This window comes from Nicotiana tabacum, chromosome 18 (genome assembly GCF_000715075.1).
Source record: "Nicotiana tabacum cultivar K326 chromosome 18, ASM71507v2, whole genome shotgun sequence".
Taxonomy (NCBI): domain Eukaryota; kingdom Viridiplantae; phylum Streptophyta; class Magnoliopsida; order Solanales; family Solanaceae; genus Nicotiana; species Nicotiana tabacum.
Window position 1 is genome coordinate 77690145 of NC_134097.1, and position 23064 is coordinate 77713208.

The window sequence follows — 23064 nt, forward strand, 5'->3', positions numbered from 1 at the left end:
GGAGATTTTTAGGATTTCAATACTGCCACTTAAATGGTAACAGTCAAATTTGGTGTTTTTGGAACTCTTTCAACAACAATCAGATCTTCTTAGAAAGTGATCAAGATGTTACTATCAAGTTGGAGAAGGCCATTTGCAATCAAGATATTCTCATTACGGCGATTTATGCCAAGTGCAACTCTATAGAAAGAAGACATCTTTGGTCCTCTTTGCAACAAGATAGTGCTATCATGAATGATCCTTGATGTATCAGGGGTTATTTTAATATGATTCTTGATCCAAATGAAAAATTAGGGGGTAAACCTCATAAAATGTATAAAAGCACCGATTTTCAGAATTGTATGGACAATTGAGGTGTTACAGTATTGGTTACTCTGGGGCAAAAATCACTTGGTGCAACAACATGAGACCAAGGAAGAGGATTTGGAAGAGATTGGATAGAGTATTTGTGAATGACATGTGGGACATTCTATTCTAGAGATGCTCTATTAGGCATATGGCAAGAACCGGATCTGATCATAGACCTCTTCTCATGAAGAATTTATCTTCTAATCACAATTGTATAAGATACTTCAGATTCCTCAACTGTTGGACCAATCTGCCTGATTTTTTCAATATTGTCGAGGATAGTTGGAGTGTCAATGTTAAGGGTAATCCTTTGTGGATCTTGTAAACTAAATTGAAGACTCTCAGTAAAAGGTTAACTCAATGGTCCAGGGAAGACATCAGGGATGTTCATGATGCTATTAACAACTGGAAAATAAACTACAATTTCTAGAGGATAAAGACATTGAGGATAATACTGAATTGAGCATAGAAGAAGTTAATAGTGCACATGAGGAATATATTAGATGGCTTAGCATTCAATAATCCTTCTTAAACCGAAGTCTAGAATAAAATGGTTTGAATATGGTGACAGGAATATCAGGTATTTTCACTGCAAGCTCAGGAAAAATAGAAGGAAGCAACAGGTCAACAGAATCAAAAATAACAAGGGTAATTGGATTATGAGGGATGAGAGAATTCCTAAAGCAGCATTTAGACACTTCAAGGCACAATTCAATCTTCCTAAGCCAAATTTCAATCCTTCTATTTTGGAATGCATCACGGAGCAGGATAACGCTAATCTCAACCAGATGCTTGATGAAGAGGAAATCAAAAATGCTGTTATGAGCCTTAGTGCTTATAGCACTGCTGGTCCAGATGGATACAATAGAGAATTCTATCGTAGCTGCTGGGAAATTATCATAAAAGATGTTGTTGCTTTTGTGATAGAGGTCTTCAAAGGAAAAGGTATGACTAAATTTTTCTCTCATACTTGCTTAGTTTTGATTCCCAAAATTGACTCTCCTTCTAGTTTTTCAGATTTAGGATAATTAGTTTAACTTCTCTAACAAAATCATTTCAAAAATTCTCTCTTTAAGGATTAACCTTTTATTGCATAAATTAGTTTCTCCTAATCAAAGTAGCTTTGTGAAGGATAGGCTAATCTATGAAAAAGTGTTAGTAGCTCAAGAAATTATTCACAAAATTTCCGATAAGAACAAGGGTGGGAATGTTGTCATTAAGTTAGATATGGCTAAAGCCTATGATAGAATGTCTTGGCCCTTTGTACTCTCTGTGTTAAGAAAATTTGGGTTCTCAAATCATTGGACAAACATGGTTCATAACTTGATTTCAATTGTGTGGTATTCAATCATTATTAATAGGTGTAGGCATGGTTTTTTCTCCTGATCTCAAGGCCTTAAACAAGGTGATCCCCTCTCCCCCTCCTTGTTTATTATAGCTGATGAAGTTCTTTCCAGATCCCTTAATAACTTGTACAATCACTCTGGCTTTACTCCTTTCTTTATGCATGATAAGGTCCCTAAAGTCAATAACTTAGCTTATGCGGATGATATTGTTATTTTCTGTAGCGGCAACTCTATATTTATTAAACTTGTTTTGAAGCAAATTAGTAACTATGAGGAAAGCTCTGGTCAACTATTTAATAGAGCAAGAGTTTTTTCATCACTGCACCTAAGACTGTTGCTAACAGGATTAATAGAATTAGGAAGTGTTCTGGCTTTATGGATAAAAACTTTCTTCTCACTTACCTTGGCTGCCACTTTACGTGGGGTAGGAAAAAGGTTGAATATTTTGACACTTTAATTAGTAAAATTGTCAAAAGGCTCAATGATTGGAAGGGAAACCTCTTGTCTTATGGTGATAAGTCTGTGTTGATTAAAAGTGTCCTTCAATCGCTGCCTATTTACAAGTTATCTTTTATGCCTCCCTCCCCCCCCCCCAAAACCACTTTTAAATTAATTAAAAATATTTTGCTAATTTCTTTTGGGGTACTTTAAGTGAACACAAAAGTAACATTGGAGCTCCTAGAACAACCCATTGCTAAGACCAATGGGTCCAAACAATCTCATGTTTGGGGGAAGATATCAATGATATGTTGGCTATAAAGAGATGGTGGAGGATTAGGTCCACATCATCACTTTGAGCAACATATGTTAGGAGTAAATATTGTATAAGATCTCACTTGGTCTCGAAACAATGGCTGTTGGTAACTCTCATGCCTGGAGACAAGTCCTTAAGATAAGAAACACGGCTGGAAAATACATGATTTGGCATATTAATTCCGGTTCTAGTAGCTTCTGATGGGATAATTGGACCTTAAAAGGTCACCTTGCGGGTCTAGTTAATAACACTAGAAAGAGTCATAAAATTTTGGTCAATGAATTCATCATTGAAGGCAGGTGGAATGTTAATAAGCTGAATGTTGTTCTTCCTAAACATCTGATCAATCATATCCTTAGCATTAATATTGGAAGCCAAGACAAAGAAGATAAAGTCTCTTGGGATCTTACGGAGAATGGAAAATATTCCAACAAGATAGCTTGGCATCTGGTAAGAAACTCTGGACCTAAACAACACTTCTTGGGTAAGTAATGGAATCCTAGTATTCCTTTTAACATGTCGTTTCTGGTTTGGAGGCTCTGGAATGGAAAACTCCTCTTCGATGAAGTTATTTCTAGGTTTAGGAGACAAATTGTTTCTAGGTGTAACTGTTGTAAGAACCATAACTATGAAAATATGCACCATATTTTTGTAGAAGGACATGCAGCCAGTTATGCTTGGAAACTGTTTGGCTCTCAACTTGGCATTAGCTATCACCCCCACCCTATTAGAAATATTTTAAATAATTGGTGGAATACTAGTTCTGTAAATATTGTACATAAACGGGTATTAAATATTACCCCTATTATTATATGTTGGGTAATGTGAAAAGAATATTGTGCTTGCATATATGGTGAACAGAAAAAATTCAACTTTTATAAATTGCAGCAACAAATCAGTTGGAATATGAAAGCTGCTCTCTACAAAGCATTTCCAAAGTGTGACCTTCAAATGCCTTGGAACAGGCTATGCGACACAGTTCTAATCTTACACCCCAAATGAAGTCTCATAGTAGTGCAATAGCAAAAACCATCATCGGGAAGACCCAAGCTTAACACGGATGGAAGCTTCAACAAGATAGATGGGAGTGCTGGATTGGGAGGTGTTTTAAGAAAAGACAATGGTGAAATTATTATGGCGTTCTCGGTCCCTTATAGATGCAGGAACCATAATATAGTGGAGGCATATGCAGCACATTTTAGCATTACTTGGTGTATTGAGAATGGCTATACAGATTTTACTCTAGAGTTGGACTCCCTAATGCTCGCTGATTTGCTAAGGGGGAAGACAGAGAGCAACTACAAAATGGCTACGATCACGGAAAAAATAGCACAATTGAGGCGCACGTCTAATATAGACATTGTCCATTGTTATAGAGAAGCTAACCAACTAGCGGACAGCTTGGCAAAAATGGCGTCAAAAGCTCAAAGTGGAGCTTTCTTCTTTTCTGGGCAGCAGCTTCCAAAAGCAGCCAAAGGCCCATTTCAGTTAGACAAAAGCCAAATTCCAAGCATTAGAATTAAGTATGACAAGGCCAATTTTTTTGTAAGCTAGGATTTTTTGTTTGTGGCAGGTGAATCTGATTTTATTATCACCTTGCTACCATTTTTGAAAGGGTAATCTTTACCCTTGTGTTGTAATATTTTTGAAGTAATACAACACTCCCAATCTATGAGAAATTATATATAGAAAAAAAGGCATGTTGAATTATTCAAATAGAGCAATGTAGTCGTAGATATCAGGTTTTGAGTCAGAAATTATGTAACTAGTTTTTTGTTGTCTGTCTAGAGATCTACTAGTTTGAGACACTCGTCCTAGAAAGTAGTCAAGAACTCTAGAGGCTCTTTATATTCTAAGTACCATTTTGTTTGTTACGGTAATATTAATTTCACTGTTTATTACCAATAAAAATTAATATCAAAAAACCATAAAGAAGCAAATTAAGTTTAGACATGCAAACTGAAAAAAGCCGAAAGAAAACAAATTGACATAATTACAGAAAACCCATAAAAAGGAAAGGGAACAAGAATGTAAATAAGTACTTTTTAAATGAAAAAAAAACAAAAGAAAAGCAACGCACCCGTGTCAAATACGTGAACTCGTTTACAAGTTTTGTTATATCCAGATTAGAAGAAGTTCTATATATCAATCTATATATCATTCTGTTATTTTTGATTATTTTTAAGCCAATTAATTTGGATTTTGTTTACTAAAGGAATTTTTAGAAAGATATTTATAGATTCAACTAAAAAACACAGTATATTAATAAGAATAAATTAGTAAAATTATTTTATTTACATTTGTCGAGATTGAGATCAAACAGATGAATTGACCTCCATTGAAAGAGTTTGAACTTGAGCTCTCATGAGAGAAGCTTCTAGACAAAATGAAATTGGGGAAAAAGATATTCACCTTCTATTCATTAGAGATAAGTTTTATACACGTGAGAAGAAAAGAGTAAAAATGCTAATTACAAAAATACCCCTGTAACTAACTCAACTAATAACTTCCCAAGTCTAACAACTAACTAATCAACAACATGACATAAATAACTATACCACTACAATTGATAATACTCAATTAATCTAAATAACATTAATTATAAATAGATAACAAAATTAAAAATAGAGAGCTAGTGTGATGGAGCAATAGTTACACGGAAGGTCTAAAAATTATCCCTAGTAAGAAACGATTCTAGAAGATTAGAATTTATCTACATCCCTTTACCTCACTCCATTTTAGCCTCCTTAAAGACAAAAGTAATGTAATTTTTATGTCTATAGAACCTAATAAAAGAAAATAAAACAACTATCAAAAGTATTGAACTTTGCAATATTAGAATCTGAAAGTCGTCAGTCAGAGCAAGAGACATAGGGGGTTGAAGGGAGTGGGAGACAGACAAGGATTATACAAAAGAGTGAAGACTTAAAATGCATTCTCATATTAGAATGATATATCAAAAGTATCTCGATCGTCAGATTAAGCAAAACAAATTCTATCCAAGGTATGTTGACTGACATATAAAATATGCCAAACGGATAGCTTAATAAACATTCAAATAAAGTGCAGTCTTGAAAGTAATAAGTAGTAGAGTTTAATAACTGGGCCTTAAAACTAGCTACACAGTCGCCTAAGCCACTTGTTCAAGTTCAAACGTTAGCCTCCTTCCATCCACATTTTATATAGCCTGAACAGCAACCATAGGATCTTTACACCCTTCCTTAGCATCTGTGAAGGAATAGGAGAAAATTGTTAGCATATGCAATTCAAGTTCAAAAGGAACTTTAATATCTCACAAACATCTACACTGATCTTCAAAGTATTCATCAAAGTATATAAAAACTTCACTTACAGCCATATGAGTAGTAGGCAGTGAAATAGATCACAGACCCGTGAACCACCAAACATGTTAAGATAGCCCATATCAATTGGCAGTTATACTTTTTCAACTCAGTTATACCGGCAGAATCCACTATCACTTTTGCCCGCATTTTCACCAAATCCGCCAACTCTTGAGGGTGTAAGAGGTCAGTGCTCTCATTAAGACGACCCAGATTATGTGCGGTTTGCCGAGCATCCTCTGATGTCCAAATGGCATTTGCTCTAACTGCGAGCTCCTCCTTCCTTCCATCCAGAATATCCATAGCAGGATGCTTTCGCTTAAATTTGATCCTTAATACCCTATAGGCCATAAGGAACGCCACAATGAAAGAAATAAGTGTCAGTGTTGTGAATGTAGCAATAGCTGTACAAGGAAGCTTCGGGTTGAAGATTAGCCCCCCTCCAGTGAACAATAGAACAAAGCTGATCTGATTAGTGAATGCATTGAAAATGTCTTTAGCTCGTTTCTCTAGCTCCATTATATCCGACTGAAGTTTAGTCCTTTCTTCTTCCAAAGGAATCAAAGCTGTAACATTTTCTGCCAGGGCCCTAAGAGGAGGACGTGGAGGTGGAGCATCAACTACACATAATTAAACAGCATCAATGAGAATTGAATAAAAACATAGGAAGATGAGATCATGAGACAAAATTCATAAGCAAAACAAGGATTAGAATTTAAACCATCTACTACCAAAAAAGAGAGATTAACAAATAATAAATTAATCCTGCCAAACCATAAATAAGAAAGGAGACATGTATCCCATATTCAAAATACTGCATGGTTCCATTTTCAAAAGAGAAATACATGATTAATGGCCTCAAGTGTGATGATGTGGTACAAGTGCAACAAGTATAAGATATTCAGCTCAACTTAGCTTGATGTTGGCACAGTGAAACGACAATGAAAATAGTCAGATTTCAAGATGATCATGCACACAATGTTAGAGATGATATAAAGTTTGGGATTACATGAGCTCAAGTCTTGGACAAGTGTCCACTGAAGCACATAAGTAGCACTTAACACATGTCTTCCTTAGTAGTAGGATTTAGCTTTTCATTTACTTGTACCTAGTTTCAATTACTTAATGTCAAATTACATAAATCTGATAGTTAGGCAGGGGCCCAATATATAGTCATTGCCACGTGTATGGATGGCAATTAACAAGCTCAGCTCATGTAAGGAGGTGATTAATTATCAAAGGCAATACAAGTTTCACTCACAAACTCAGGGCATAAATACATAACAAAGAAAGGCAATCATACTCAATTACTCTGCTTGATACAATATAATTCTGAAACATTATTGCATGGTAGCCAAAAACATTATTAATTCTAATGTAATTCAAAAGATATAAGTATGAAATATTTATGCCTAATACCATGAAATGTAACTTTTTACTCATAGGTTTATCCTACTAGAAAGTACTATTTTAATTTTTCAAAAAGCCACACACTGGTGATACAACAAATTCAAATATTGGAAAACATGTTCCATTCACGGCAATACGTACAGTAAGCACTGACTTACAGAAATCATCCATAAATTTCAGTTTATTATCTCTCGATGGAATTGAATATATTGGTTCAACTCACATACTGAAAAAGACATGCATTCAGAGTTCAGACTCAAAGACGCATTATAGGTTTGAAAGTTTTTGATACTTCATTTAATCCTGCTACAGACATTTTTCTCCTCTTTTTAGTGTTCCTATGAACCAACTTTCACCAGAACTCATCTCTTACTTTCAATCAAAACATAGGTAGCACTGTAATACTTTTTCTTTTTTTGCCTACCTGCTGTACATTTCCTCCTCTCTAATTGAAACTCTTGGTTTTTTACTTTTTTATTTTACAGAATGAGATTTATTTTATACTTTTACACCCAAATACATGCATATAAATCTGGAAATGACCATACCCATTTTAACAAAATATCAAGACATTCAAAGATACATCAGATGAATGCAGCAGTTGAAATATGTTACAAAAAGACCTATCAACACAAAGATATATCTATAGACTAAAATATGGGAGCATGGCGCTCAGTAAATCGAACAGCTTAAACATGACCTAGAAAAGTCACCCAACCATAAGGAATGTGAGTTTTCAATTTATAAATTAAACAAACCCTCCGTATTGCATTGCAGGACCTAAACAAGTGAAAGAAAATATATTTAAATACAGCAAAAGAAAAACTTTAATGCAGCAGCACAGGGAGAATGAAAACTAAAACTTCTCCATTAAAACATTTAGAAAACCCCTTTAACACCTTGAAGCAAGCAGACTCAAAAAAATGCTTTGAAGAAGAAATAAGAGCATGAGAGAAGGTATATATATATATATATAGAAACAAACACAAGTATCATGAGAGCAAATGCTGAGTTTAAACTAAGATTTAGAGAAACATGAGAAAAACATTGTATTATGTGTAGAACAACTTTTTTTTTATCATGAAATGCAGTATACAAAGAAAAGGCAAGAAACACCTTGATTCGGAAGCGGAAGACCTTGAATCGGAAGAAGTGGACGACCCAACATTTTTTGTGTTTCCTCTGAAAAATAAATGGCCAAGGAATCTGAATACTACTGTTTGCTCTAAGAGGTCAACAAAAAGGTGAAGGACTAGCTAGCAGTTATATACTTCACGGGGACGCTAAAATGCGCTGATTGTACATTAGTGGGAAAATGGACACGCCGCTGAACCCTAAAGCTTGCAAATAAAGTTAGTTACAAGTAATATCTACTATTAAACTATATTAGAATTATGGAAAGTTCACATAAGTCCCTAGTTATAGGCTCTATATTTTTACATAACCTAACTACTAATTATATACTCTTCGTTCATTTTTACTTGGCATGTATACTAAAAGTGACAATATTAGTATCAGCAAAGAAATCATATGAAAAATAGGAACAACATAAAATTTAGAAGAAAGAGGCAAAGCAAAAGCGATAGCTAGTAAATAGTTCATGTGCTAAAAAGTGAAATAGTAAGACACAACATTGCCACTAACTATCTTAGACAAAAACCCTACCAGACTGGTCTCGCAATGGTACAAAGAAGGAAAGACTCAAACTACCTCCTAACCTATAAACCTAATACTAGACCTCCACATCTCCCTATCCAGTGTCATGTTCTCGAAAATCTGAAGCCTCGTCATATCCTGCCTGATCACCTTTCCCCAATACTTCTTAGGTCGCCCTCTACTTCTTCTCGTGCCCTCCACAACCAGTTGCTCACATCTCCTTACTGGCGCATCTGGGCTTCTCCTCTGAACATGCTCGAATCATCTGAGTTTCGTTTCCCGCATCTTGTCATCAATGGGAGCCATATGTACCTTATCCCGAATATTATCATTCCTAATCTTATCCATCCTAGTGTGCCCGCATATCCACCTCAGCATCCTCATTTCTGCTACTTTCATCTTCTGGATATATGAGTTTTTTACATGCCAACACTCAACCCCATACATCATGGCCGGTCTAACAACCGCTTTATAAATTTACCTTTGAGTAACGGTGACACTCTCTTATCATGGCCAATACGATGTGTAACATCCTCATCGATCTCCCCTCCCCCTGGATAACCGACCCAAGGTACTTGAAGCTGCCTCTACTTGGGATGACCTGTGATTCAAGCCTCACATCCACGTCCACTTCCCCCGGCTCAGTGCTGAACTTATGGATATCATGGTATATTAATATGGATATGATGATAAATTATGCACTTTATTTATTATTTCTTAAGGAGTGTGAAAAGTTAAAACGTGCTAAGTAAAAGTGAACGGAGGGAGTAGTAATTTACTACTCTCTCTGTTTCAAATTAGATGAGGTAGTTTGACTTGGCATGGATTTCAAGAGATGAAATTTTTTGAAACTTGTGGTCTTGAAGCTTAAGGGGTAAAAGTTTTGTGGGGCTATGACATTTGTGTGGTTATAAAAACTTCTCGTTAATGATAAAATGGGTAAAATGAAGAGTTTAAAGTTGAATTATTTCCAAATTTAGAAATATATCATTTATTTTAGAAAAGACTAAAAAGGAAAGTACATCACTAATAAAATTACAAATATGCTAGTTATGCCGGCCCTATTTGGTTCACAAAATTGCATCAAAATTGGGTTGGGTTTGTGCGGATCACCCTTTTAACGTATAAATTGTAGTTTTCGAGTTTATACGTTTAAATGATGTATGAATCAATTTATAAATTTTAAACATCAAGATCATATTTATAAAGATTTAAATATAGTTTCCTACTCGCTAAACAATCGCTAAAGACTACTCCACTTATCCATTGGCATTTGATTTCTTCCAATTAAAGTACAAACAAGTTTTAGTTTGTACAGTCGTTTATGTTTTTTATTTTATTTTCAAAATTATATTAGAATTTGAAGAACATGTCACTGAACCACTGCATAACAATGCTGCATTGTTCACAGATATATTTCATGTATGCTGTCAGGGGGCAAGACCAAAAACTTTTATGATGTGTCGATCCATATAAGGAAAAAAAAAGATTATGTAACATGACAAAATAGCAGGTTTTAAAATTATATATGGGGTGTGAATGCATTATATATTTATTTTAGTGGCAAATCCAGTACTACTTTGACAAAATGGATTTTGAGACAAGAAATAGCAGGTTTTAAAATTATATCTAATTCTATCCATAAAAACTCGTTTTTCGTACACTGCGGCAAACTCGATTTTATTTTGTCTTATTCGATTTTGATTTTGTGATTTTCGGTTTCGAAAAGATGCCATGCAATCAAACCAAAATAAATTTGGTTTCATTTGATTTTTCTTTTGGGTCGATTTTTTCCAATTTAGTTTTTCAATTATCTTGGTTGTGTCATATAAAATAATATGAATCTATCATTATACCAAACAGTTATATGTGAGTGCTGAAAAAAGAATAACTATTATAAAGAATGAGAATTAATATCACAAATCTCTTCAATATTTTCTTGTAAATTCGATTCACAAGATTGAAAAAATTAGACATTGTTGATTAGATAGTAGTACTACATACCATAATCAAAAAAAAATTAAATGTATTTTACATAAATTAATATGCGTACATCAGTACATATACATACAGAACATACTAACCAAACCACAAAATCAAAAATTAACCAAATAAAAAAAGTGGTTCGTTTGGTTTTTTGTTTTAATTCACATAATGCACACCCTAAAACTAATACAACAACAACAACGACCCAGTAAAATCTCACTAATGGGGTCTGGGGAGGGTAGTGTGTACGCAGACCTTACCCCTACCCCAAAGAAGTAGGAAGATTATTTCTGAAAGATCTTCGGCTCAAGAAGATAAACCCTAAAACTAATACTCTCTTATTTTACGTGATGTTGTTTGACTGGATATGCAATTTAAGAAAAAATGAAAAGACTCTTAAAATTTATTATTTAAACAAGTCATAAATATTAGTATAACTATAAATAATCTCATTAAATGAAATAAAAATATAAACTTAACTTATTTTAAATATAAAAACAGTTTTTTTTTTTTTGAAACAGATAAAAAAAATGCATAAGTTTGGACACAGAATACTGCTAAGTAATTGGACGTTGAAGGCGGAATTAATGCTGAAATACGTTAGTGGGAGAGCGTTAACAGACTCCGTACAGGATTGGACGCAGCTGGTCTGAAGGACAGGAAATACAGCTACTCCAAATCTGCTGTCCTTGTCTTATTTGGCAGTTGTTTCTTATTTTCTTTTAATTACTTTTAACCTTTTCTTGTTTGCAGTCTATTTATAATCATCATTTAGACATTTACAGTGTATAAAGCATTACTGCACCTGTATTTCTTGAGAAAACCTTTACTATAATTGCTATCTCTTCAAACTTAAAAGAAAAGGAACTGAATCCCTTTCTTCTTTTCTTACAAGTAATAAAAAAAGATTTTTTTTGGTAACTAGGAGTTTAAGCGCAAATCAAACTCCTATTACACAAAATAATGCATTAAACTATTTATTACACAAAATAATGCATTGAACTAATCTGATTTTTCAATATCATTGCTGGTTTAAATTCAGATCAACTTCAAACATGCATCATTAAAAGGACCAGAGTCATCTAATAAATTAGACTATATACATCATTAAACATTGGGTCATTTAAAGTTACCTTCATAGTCTAAATAAGTCCATAAAAGAAAAATTTAGACGAAATTGATTCATTTGCATGTAAAAGAACTGACCCAATTAATGCCTCGTTTATTCGTGTAAGTCGTATTATCACTCTTATAAAACCCTCAAGTTTGTACTTCTATTTGAATTTTGTAAATGTATTTCAAAATTTGAGTTTCCTAGCTCATTTGATATTTTCAGTTCACTTTGCAAATTAAATTAACACTCAAGACCTGTTTGGACATAAATTCCAAATTTTTTTTTTAAAATACTAACTTGGGTGAAGTTTGATGTGAAATTTAAAATGTGTTTGGACATGAATTTTGGGACAAGTTTTGCCATATTAAATGCGTCGAAATTTACCCAAATATAATTTCAACCTTGCAGAGCCATGTGGCCAAATAAAAGGTTGTCACATCATTTAATGAGAGGCCCACATAATGCTGCACTATGGGCCGGTCCCGAACCGAACCGGACCGGGCCCGTGGTCTTAACGGGCCTCACGGGCCTGGTGGTCTCTTTAAGCCCGTGGCGGGCTGGTCTTGTTTGTTAAGCCCACGAGCCCGGGACCGGCTGGCGGGCCTGGTCCAGGTCCAGCGGGCCTAGCGGCTATAATTTTAAATTTTTTTTTTTTTAAAAACAGCCCAACGGCCATATTTAAAAAGTAGCCGTTTGGGGCTTTTTTTGACCGTTTGGTAGTTTAGAAAATGGCCATTTGGCCCCCAAACTTTATTTTAACCCCAAACTTTATATAATTACACTTTTCCCCATTTCTCAACTATAAATACCCCCTCATTCTTTCATTTTTATTCACCAATTCATCAATATCTCTCAATCTCTCTACTACAATTTCTTAATCTATTGTTTAAATTTCGTGAAAAATTGTGAAGTTGTTGAATTGAAGTTTTCAAGTGATCAACGATTTTTAATTTTCAAGAAGTTGTTCGGCAATCCGGTAAACTCGTTTCAACTCTTACGTTTTAAGAATATATTTTTGTGTGGTTTAGATTGCATAATTATAATTAATATGGCATTTTCTTTGAAAAAAATATTTGGTAAAGGAAAAGATAAAACCGGTGAAAGTAGTGGCCAACCAACTACCCTTCCCCCGGCTCCCCGACCTAGAAAAGATAAGCAAGTTGAAAGTAGTCGTCAACCTAAACGTCCTCCTCCTTCTTTAATTCTTGATAGTGATCACCCTTGTTTTCAATTTACCGATAGTGAATTTTACCATAATGTTGCACCAGGTGAAAGATTAGATGATGAAATTATGAATGCTCTTTATCCTAATGAAACCATCTTAGAAAATATTGAGGAAAATGAGGATGATGATGAAACCCAAGCACCGGATTTAGATGATACACCTACTAGTCCTCTTAATAACCCAACTGATGCACCGGTCGACCCACCTGTAGAAACTCCTACTTTTAATAGAGAACCTGCTAAACGCCTAGAAACATCATTAGTTTGGAATTTTTTTACTCAAGTAAGAGAACAAAATAAGGCTAAGTGTAAAACTTGTGGGAAATTAATGTCGCATAAATATACTGGAGACCGTAGCGGTACGGGTAGTTTGACTAGGCACATAAAAACACACCCTAGAGATAAGGCTATATTTTTTTCAAATGAAAGCGCAGCTAGAGGGGACAAGTGTAGATTCTGCGGTTAACCCTAGTACAGGTTCAAATCTAGTTCAACCAGGAATTAACACTGTCACCGGAGATATTTTATATTACGATCCAAATAGAGATCGTGAAGAATTAGCAAAGATGATTACTGTTATGTGCTTACCTTATACTTTTGCTTCTAATCCTAATTGGGTTCATTATATTAGAAGAGTTTTTAATCCTACTTATAAAGGTTGGCCTCGCGCAACAGTTAAGAGTGATATTTATAAATTCAAACATGAATATGAACAATATTTGCGGTATTTATTTACTCATATACCTAATCGGATTTCTATTACTACTGATATTGGTAGAAGTGGTAATGATTGTGATTATCTAACTGTTACAAGTCATTGGATAGATGAGGAATGGATAATGCAAAAACGCATAATTGCATATAGAATAATTAATTCGCGTCACACAGGTAAGTTTATAGCTAACACTGTTGCAGATATTTGTAGATATTTTTGCTTTAGCGATAAAATAATGGCAATTTCTATGGATAATGCTTCTAGTAATACTAGTGCTATAGGCATGCTTACAACAACACTAAATCCTGCATTTACTAATATTTTCCATGTTAGATGTATTTGTCATATTTATCATTTAATTGTCGGTGATGGTATGCGAATTTTAAAAATATTTCAAACTGTTTAGTTTATATTGCAGCACTATCTGATTTGTTTGTTGAATTTGGTGAGGGTGGGGACATTTATGAACTTGCTATAAATGAAATGAAACAAAAGTTTAAAAAATATTTTTTTCCTATCCCCCCTATTTATGGTCTTGCTGCAATGCTAAATCCTACAATGAAATTGGGAGGTCCTTATTTTTGGTATTCAAATATTTATAAGGCTTTAGATCTTTCAAATGAGGAAATTGCTACACTTGCAGATGCAAAAGCTTCAATTAAAATTAATGCTCAAACAGTTTATAATGCTTATCAACTTGCCTTAGAGCATGCTAGGCCAACTATTCCAACCCCTACTTCGTCTAGCCCACAATCGTCTAAAAGAGTTGCAGGCTTAAAAGCTCTTAAATCTTGGACGGAGTTCAGGGGTTCTCATGGTGATAATTATGATGAAACTTCACATCTAAATAAGCTTCAAGTTTATTTGTCTCAGGGACTTGAAAAGGAGAATCCAGACGGCTCTTTTGATCTTTTGGAATAGTGGAAGGCAAGGGAAAAATATTTTCCGGTTCTTGCAAGGATGGCTCGGGATATTTTATCAATTCAAGCTTCAACTGTTGCATCAGAGAGCGCTTTCAGTCAAGCAAGACTGCAAATAGGTGATCATAGAGCGTCTATGAGGGATAGCTTGGAAAAATCAGTACTGTTTAGAGATTGGATCCGCTCGGAAAGAAGAAACTTTGGAATTGCAGAAGCACAACCGGCGATAGATGAAGCTTATGAAGAAATGATAGCGGAACTTGCGGAGGATTCGGCTTCGCCCGGAAGTGGTGATGAACAAGCTTCTTTTCCACCACCACCAACGCAACCTCCTCCGAACCTTGAAGGATTTATGAGATTTGTTAGAGATAATACATAGACTAATATGTAACTTGTATTTTGGCACATCTTCCTTAGTTTTTTTTCCTTCTAATGGTGGTATTAGTACCTTGTTGTGCTCATTCCATTGGGGGAAGGATGACTAAGAAAGATATGCCATTTTTGGTAATAAAATTTATTGCTTCTACCCTTGAATATCTTTTCGCAATATTTCTTTGTCTTTACTTAGAATTATTTATAAGCTACAATATATACATAACATACAATATATACTACAAGAAAATATATACATAAGATACAATATATATACTACAAGAAAATATATAAGAGAATATATATATACATAAGATACAATATATATACTACAAGAAAATATATAAGAGAATATATATACATAAGATACAATATATATACTACAAGAAAATATATTATGCGAATATATATACATAAGATACAATATATATACTATAAGAAAATATATAAGAGAATATATATACATAAGATACAATATAATATACTACAAGAAAATATATTATGCGAATATATATACATAAGATACAATATATATACTACAAGAAAATATATTAGAGAATATATATACATAAGATACAATATATATACTACAAGACAATATATTATGCGAATATATATACATAAGATACAATATATATACTACAAGAAAATATATAAGAGAATATATATACATAAGATACAATATATATACTACAAGAAAATATATTATGCGAATATATATACATAAGATACAATATATATACTACAAGAAAATATATAAGAGAATATATATACATAAGATACAATATATATACTACAAGACAATATATTATGCGAATATATATACATAAGATACAATATATATACTACAAGACAATATATTAGAGAATATATATACATAAGATACAATATATATACTACAAGACAATATATTATGCGAATATATATACATAAGATACAATATATATACTACAAGAAAATATATAAGAGAATATATATACATAAGATACAATATATATACTACAAGACAATATATTATGCGAATATATATACATAAGATACAATATATATACTACAAGAAAATATATTATGCGAATATAAATACATAAGATACAATATATATACTACAAGACAATATATTATGCATGACAATTTAGTGTTTTACTATTGTTTTGTTATTTTCTTTTTCGTCAAGCACTTCAATAATTAGATCTACATATATACTACATATATATTTTTAATATAGCCATGATACTACAAGAAATTGCCTTAAAAAAAAAAAAATCCCTAGGCCCACGAGCCCGGCCCGTTAAGCACAGGACCATGTGGGCTTAGGCCCGTCACGGGCCGGTTCCACCCATTGAGCCCACGAAGCCCGGGACCGCCAGGCCCGGTACCGCCAGAGCCCAGGCCCACGAAGCCCGGCCCGTTTGGCCCACGAAGGTCCGGGCCCGGCCCAGAATACAGCACTAGGCCCACATGCTGCCGTTAGTCGCGAGGCACTTTTAAGAATAGAATTAACGTCCTATATATTTTCAAACAGATAGATGGGTGGGAGTTTTTATAAACCATTAGCATATGATAGGGGTATTTTAGGACCTTTTCCGAATAAAATTCAAATCAATACTAATTCTAACAAAAGAAATTCAATTTAACATAAGAATGACAATGTGTTTGATATCTATTTTTTAGTTTTGCATTGGTTTGTAATGAAAATACATAACTTAGTTTATTTTTTCTTTAATTTTTAGTCATGTGAAACATACTTATTTTAGCGTAGCTTACTACTTTTAGATTATGTTCATTTTTATTAAAGCTTATTATGTAATATTTATTTTATTTTATTTTATTATCTTTGTTATTAAACATTTTATAAAATGCTATATTATTTTTCTTGAAAAATATATTGTAGTTGTATCCTACTAGGACTAAAGAAATATTTATAGTACAAGTTATATATTTTGTGCTACGAAGAGTAATTTAACGGAAAAAACTCGAAAAAGCAAACAAAAAACGAGAAAAATCGAAATTGAGAAACCCGAGCTTGTTGGTTTGGTTTGGTATACAAATTTAAAAACCTAACACCATTGATTTATTTTGATAATTGAAAAATTCGAACCAACCCGACTGATATACACCCCTAAAGAGCATTATAAGTAATATGGCCGTTGGCAATAAAATTAATTACCTCTTTTGAGTCTAGTAAATCTCTCCTGGAAAGAAGTTGTGATATGACTATATATGATCTGATCTTGAGCATGGTATGCCTTTCATATAATCAAGTATCTAATCACCAATTAAATCATAAGTACTGTAGTCAATCGTGGTGTTTACCTCGAAAATATGAGTAACAATTAAATTTGGTTTGTGGTTTTAAAGATATGTGATTAAATTCAATACCAATTAATATTCAAGAAATATGAAGTAGAAATGAAAGAAATAAGTGAATCAAACCAATGTTTTTCAACAGTGGTGACCTCGAGCTTAGTGACCTCGAGATGAACTAAAAGCAATAAAGTAAGAACAATAAATGTAAGGGACACTTCTGATGAGCAGTAAGAGAGAAAAGTAGGATAGTATATTCTTTTGCCAATGATTAGATGATGTTACAAATGATTGAGGTCCCCTTTATATAATAGGGGAACCCTAAATAAGGTACATTTCTATTTACAGTAAGAAATATTATTGGCATAGCTGTCTAACCGCCTAATACGGAATCGTACAATCATATTCCGGGATTTGCGTCATGATCTTGGGGACGTGGCAGGAATCTAGCTCAGTCTGTTATAAATCCATAACGGTACAATTTCGGGGTCGAGCATATACTTAACTTCGGTATTCCTCGCACTCCTATCTTCGGGCATTGCATTCCGTCCTTGAGCTCGAGTCTAGTCCGTCGACCTCGAACTCGAGCTTACTTGAACTCGGACCTAAGGCGATCCCTCGAGCCTAGAAAATCGGGCTTGTCTAATTTCGACCGTATACACATAGAAAGTATTCGAAATTAGTTCTCCTAATAACTTGATTATAAGTGATCAAAAACGAAGAAAGCTTATAATAGAAGATTTTTAACTTAATGTAACATGACCGGATCTCCTCTCTTCATGTATATCTCAGTTACGACTTGAAACATGTAATTCTATGGATTGCATGTATTTGTTTTGTCAAACAAATAAATAAAGTAACTTTAATTGGTAATTCAATAATTAAACGATACCCCTATAATCAAACTATATACATGTACTGATATACAGTATAAGCTCAATATTTGGAAAAGAAAACTGCGTATGCACTAATAAATAAAATTTTAGTACAGACTTTAGATGTATACATTTAAATAATATGTCAAATAATTAATAAATTTTATACATCAAGGACATATAATCAAGGCTTAGATGTAATTTTTGTAGGCTGATCAATAAAACTTATTCATCCTTTTATTATTCTCAACTTGTGCCAATTAGCCTTATTAAATGCAAAAGTTGAAACTTTTGAACATGAAAATGAGAAAAGTAAATACAAAAGCTCCAAAAGTTCGAGACGGTAGGAGCCTGGATCGTAGTAGTTACCTCAATAATAAATTGTAGGTAAATATTACGTATCCAGTGATATTTAATCTCTTATAACTAGAGAAATCAAAAATAAAATGCAGAACTGTGGTTTATTTGTACATTCATTTAGTATATTTTTTTCTTTTCAAAATCATATACATTAAAACTTAAAGAAAAGCAACTGAAACCAACTGCAAAAAAAAGCTGTACGTTCAGAAATCCATTTTTACGTCTGCTGCTGTCTGGAGGCAAGACAAAAACATATTTTATGATGTTTATTCTTTTAAGGAAAACTATTGTTTTCATATTGGCATATAGTACTACTGTTTATTCTTAGAGGTAAATCCAGTACTACTTTGAAAAAAATGAATTTTGAGACAAGAAATCATAATGCACTCGTTTTTCGTACACCCACGGCAAACTCACGAATTTTTATAGTTAAGGGATTAAAAAGAAAATGGCGAATGGGAAGCTCGCAAAACTAATTAGGGGTACGTCTGCATTAAGTTTATTTTCTCTAATTCAATTTTCTTTTCTTTTTTTTCGGTTTCAAAAAGATACCATCCAATAAAACCGAAACAATTTTGGTTTCGTTCGATTTTTCTTTTGGGTCAATTTTTCTAATTTAAGTTTTCCGATTATTTAGTTCTGTTATATAAAATAATATAAAGCTATCATTATCAAATAATTATATTTGAATGACAAAAAAAGATTAACTATTATAAAAAAAATTATGCATTTTATCCCAGGATTATTATCCTTATCTCACCAACCAAACGAGCCCACATTTTCTTATTTTACGTGATATTGTTTGACTGTATATGAAATTTAAGAAAGAATAAAATTTTTGAAATTTATTGTTCAAAACAAGTCAAAAATATTTATATGGATATAAATAATATAATCTCATTTATAATAAATTAAGAATTGAAAAGTTATCTTATTTTTAAATATAAAAACGAATTTTTTTGTTTGAAACAGAAAAAAAATGTATAAGTTTGGACACAGAATTCCAAAGAGGAACTGCAAAAAGGCTGCTAAAATATGTTGAAGGTACATTTTAGTGGGAGAGCGTCAACTTACGTCGTACGAAATTGGCAGCTCTTCTGAAATATAGCTACTGCAAATTCCAGTCTTGTCTTATTTGGCAGGTGTTTCTTTCTTTCTTTTTTTTTTTCAATTACTTTTCATTTGTTCTTGTTTGTAGTCTATTTATATCATTTAGACCGTTATACTGCATAAACCATTTTGGTAGGATACATTAAATAAAATAATGCATGCATTAGTTTTGTGTATTGATAATATCATATTTGATAGATATTTTGAACCTATGCATTAGTTATGCAAGCATTACTTATACATCCTATTTGGTATTATCCTATGCATAACTAATGCATAGAAAACCATGGTATTAGCAATGCAATGAGTTTTAATGCATACATTAGCTTAGTTAAAGACAAAATTATCCTTCAAAATTTATGCTTGATTAAAATATGCTAGTTATTATATTAAATGCAACTTTAAAATAATCCAAGTAGTGAGAAATAAAATTATAGCTCTAGTAAATAAATAAATACTTAGCATATTCCTTTTTTTATAAATAAATATTTAGTTCTATATTACAATATATGTAGATAAATCAAATAATTTTTTTAAAACTTTTTCAAATAAAAACATTTCTCAAAGTATGTCTCTTTTAAAAAGTTAGAGTGATGGACTTGTTTTGAAGGCATTTTTATAAACAAGTAATTCTTTTAGAAATTGTGCAATGTTTTAATACATCAAACCAAACAATGGATAAGAAATATATCAGTATAATTAATACCAGCATAGCTAATGCAAGCATAACTAATACCAGCATTACTAATACACTCTATTCAGCATTATTCTTATGCACCCTACCAAACGACCCCTACCTGTATTTCTTGAGAAAACTTTTACTATAATTGTTATCTTTTCAAACTATAATGAAAAGGAACTGAATCCCTTTCTTTTTTTCTTACAAGTAATAGAAAAAAGAACATAGAGTTTAAGCGTAAATCAAACTCATAATCTCACAAAAATAATGCGTTAAACTATTGTTTTTTACATAAGTGGACATGAAGTAATCTGATTTTCAATATCATTATATTGTTGGTTTAAATTCAGATAAACTTGAAACTTCGTTAAAAGAACCAGAGTTATCTAATAAACTAAAAACAGCTATAGACATTGGGTCATTTAAAGTTACATTAATCTGATTTTTCAATATCATTGCTGGTTTAAATTCAGATACACTTCAAACTTGATTAATTAAAAGAACCAGAGTTATCTAATAAATTTGACTATATACAGATATAGACATTGGGTCATTTAAGGGTTACCTTCATAGTCTAAATAAGTCCATAAAAGAAAAATTCAGAAGAAATTGATTCACTTTGCAAGTAAAAGAACTGACCCAATTAATGCCTGGTTTATTCGTATAAGTGGTACGTATAAAACCCTCAAGTTTGTACTTCTGTTTGAATTTTGTAAATGTAATTTCAAAAGTTGAGTTTCTTAGCTTATTTGATATTTTCAGTTCACTTTGAAAATTAAACTAACACTTAAATCATTTGTTGGCAAAAATTATATAATAAGTACTAACATGCTCATTCTTTTCCTATTAGATCCCCAACCTTATTTTGCTCCTTGTTACTATATATATGTCTGGAACGTAGGGGAATCCATGTTACCCGCATTCATTTATAACAGCAAGCATTATAAGTAATATGGCCATTGGAAATAAAATTAATTACCTCCTTTGAGTCTAGTAAATCTCTAATGGAAAGACGTGATTTTCAGCAATCCTTAGTCCCTTCAGTATAACTCTGATCTTGTGTTTGTTGAGCATGGTATCTAATTAGAGAAATTTTCATAAAACACTATCTTTTAATAGTAATTAGCCATCTATAGATACCATTTGCTATATTACGGATTATTGATACTTTTTTTGTGGTTATACGATGTATTTAAGTTATTGTATTCATGAATACAGTAGCAAAAATAGGCGTGAATCAGGGAAGTCCAGCTAATCAATTGTTGTATTCGATTGTATTCATGGAGTAAAACATGGGATTACAGCCGGACAGATTATTGTATTCGACTATACGACTGTATTAACGGCGTGAAATAGGGGATTACACTATTTTTAAAACGGAAAGTGAATCAATTAACATAATAAACTCCTAATATATTAAAAAAACTCAATTATAACACACAAATTTTGTATTTTTAGTTATAAAAAAGATTCTCAACCGAAAAATACCCCAAAAATATAGCAATCTTCAGAGAAATTATATAATATATCTGAATACATAAATTATATTAATTAAAAAAAATATTGAATACATTCATGGCACATAGCGAGACAGTGAATACAATGAAATACATACAATACAGCGGGATACATTGAAATACATTGGGAAAAAAGGCAATGAATACAATGAAATATATGGAATACAACGAGATACATTGAATCACAATGAAAAAAAAAGACAATGAATACAATAAAATACATTGAAATATATTAACAAAAAAATCAATTAAATGTCGAGCAGCATACATTGATCTTCCTCAATTTGAATGAGTACTCAGGAAAAAGATGGGATCTTGGACTTGGTATACGGTATTTACTTTCTACTGAAAAAGGATAATCTTGAACTGAGGACAGGAAATCAGGAAATCAGGAAATCTCCTCTCTTTGACATTCAATTGAAAGCTAAAATCTCTGAATTCTCTAAGAGGAGGAACCCCGAAAACATCATGAGTTTTCTGTTTCTTGGATGTAATAAACCAATTTCCCTATCAATTTCTTCGTTGATCTCTTTCTTGTTTGTTTTCCATTTCACGATCATCTTCTTTCTCTTCTTCATGCACATCGAATTGTATGCGGCAATTTATACTCCCAAAACCCTTAAATCGTAGTAATAGCAACTTCAGAAAAATATCATAGTAACTAAACAATTCGAAATCAGCATCTCTGAAGTGGATTTTGCACAAATCCGGTGGAAGAAGGAGGAGATCGAAAATTTTAATGGGATGGGGAAGAGAATGAGATGTATCAAAGTAGAGAAAGAAAGAAAATAGTGTAACTGATTAGCGTATTTAGTGGCTTAGGGCTAAGAGGTAACCAAAATTAAATATTTTGCTATAAACCTTAAAAGGTATCTATAGAATATATTTTTTTAAATGGTATTTATTTAAAATAAATAAGGTGTTAACTTTTGCTATGCGAGGTAAAAATTCCTTTTTACCACTTAAGAGCCCGTTTGGACATAAGAAATTTTTTAACTTTTTTCGAAAGATTTTCACTTTTTTTCGAAATTAG

General features: G+C 32.6%; 2 protein-coding genes across 2 annotated transcripts; one reads left to right on the top strand and one right to left on the bottom strand.

The window, feature by feature from the left end:
- The first annotated feature begins 1007 nt into the window (after positions 1 to 1007).
- Positions 1008 to 4002, top strand: LOC142172551 (uncharacterized). Its single transcript, XM_075236198.1, has 3 exons — positions 1008 to 1293; positions 1451 to 1598; positions 3606 to 4002. Exons 1-3 carry the CDS (start codon positions 1008 to 1010, stop codon positions 4000 to 4002), a joined length of 831 nt encoding a protein of 276 aa, XP_075092299.1.
- Positions 4003 to 5427: 1425 nt separating this feature from the next.
- LOC142172803 (uncharacterized) lies at positions 5428 to 8426 on the bottom strand. Its single transcript, XM_075236491.1, has 3 exons — positions 8316 to 8426; positions 5801 to 6409; positions 5428 to 5676 (listed from the first exon to the last, which is right to left on the bottom strand). The coding sequence occupies exons 1-3, from the start codon at positions 8365 to 8367 to the stop codon at positions 5627 to 5629; spliced, it is 711 nt and encodes a 236-aa protein (XP_075092592.1). The 5' UTR covers positions 8368 to 8426; the 3' UTR covers positions 5428 to 5626.
- Positions 8427 to 23064: the final 14638 nt, after the last annotated feature.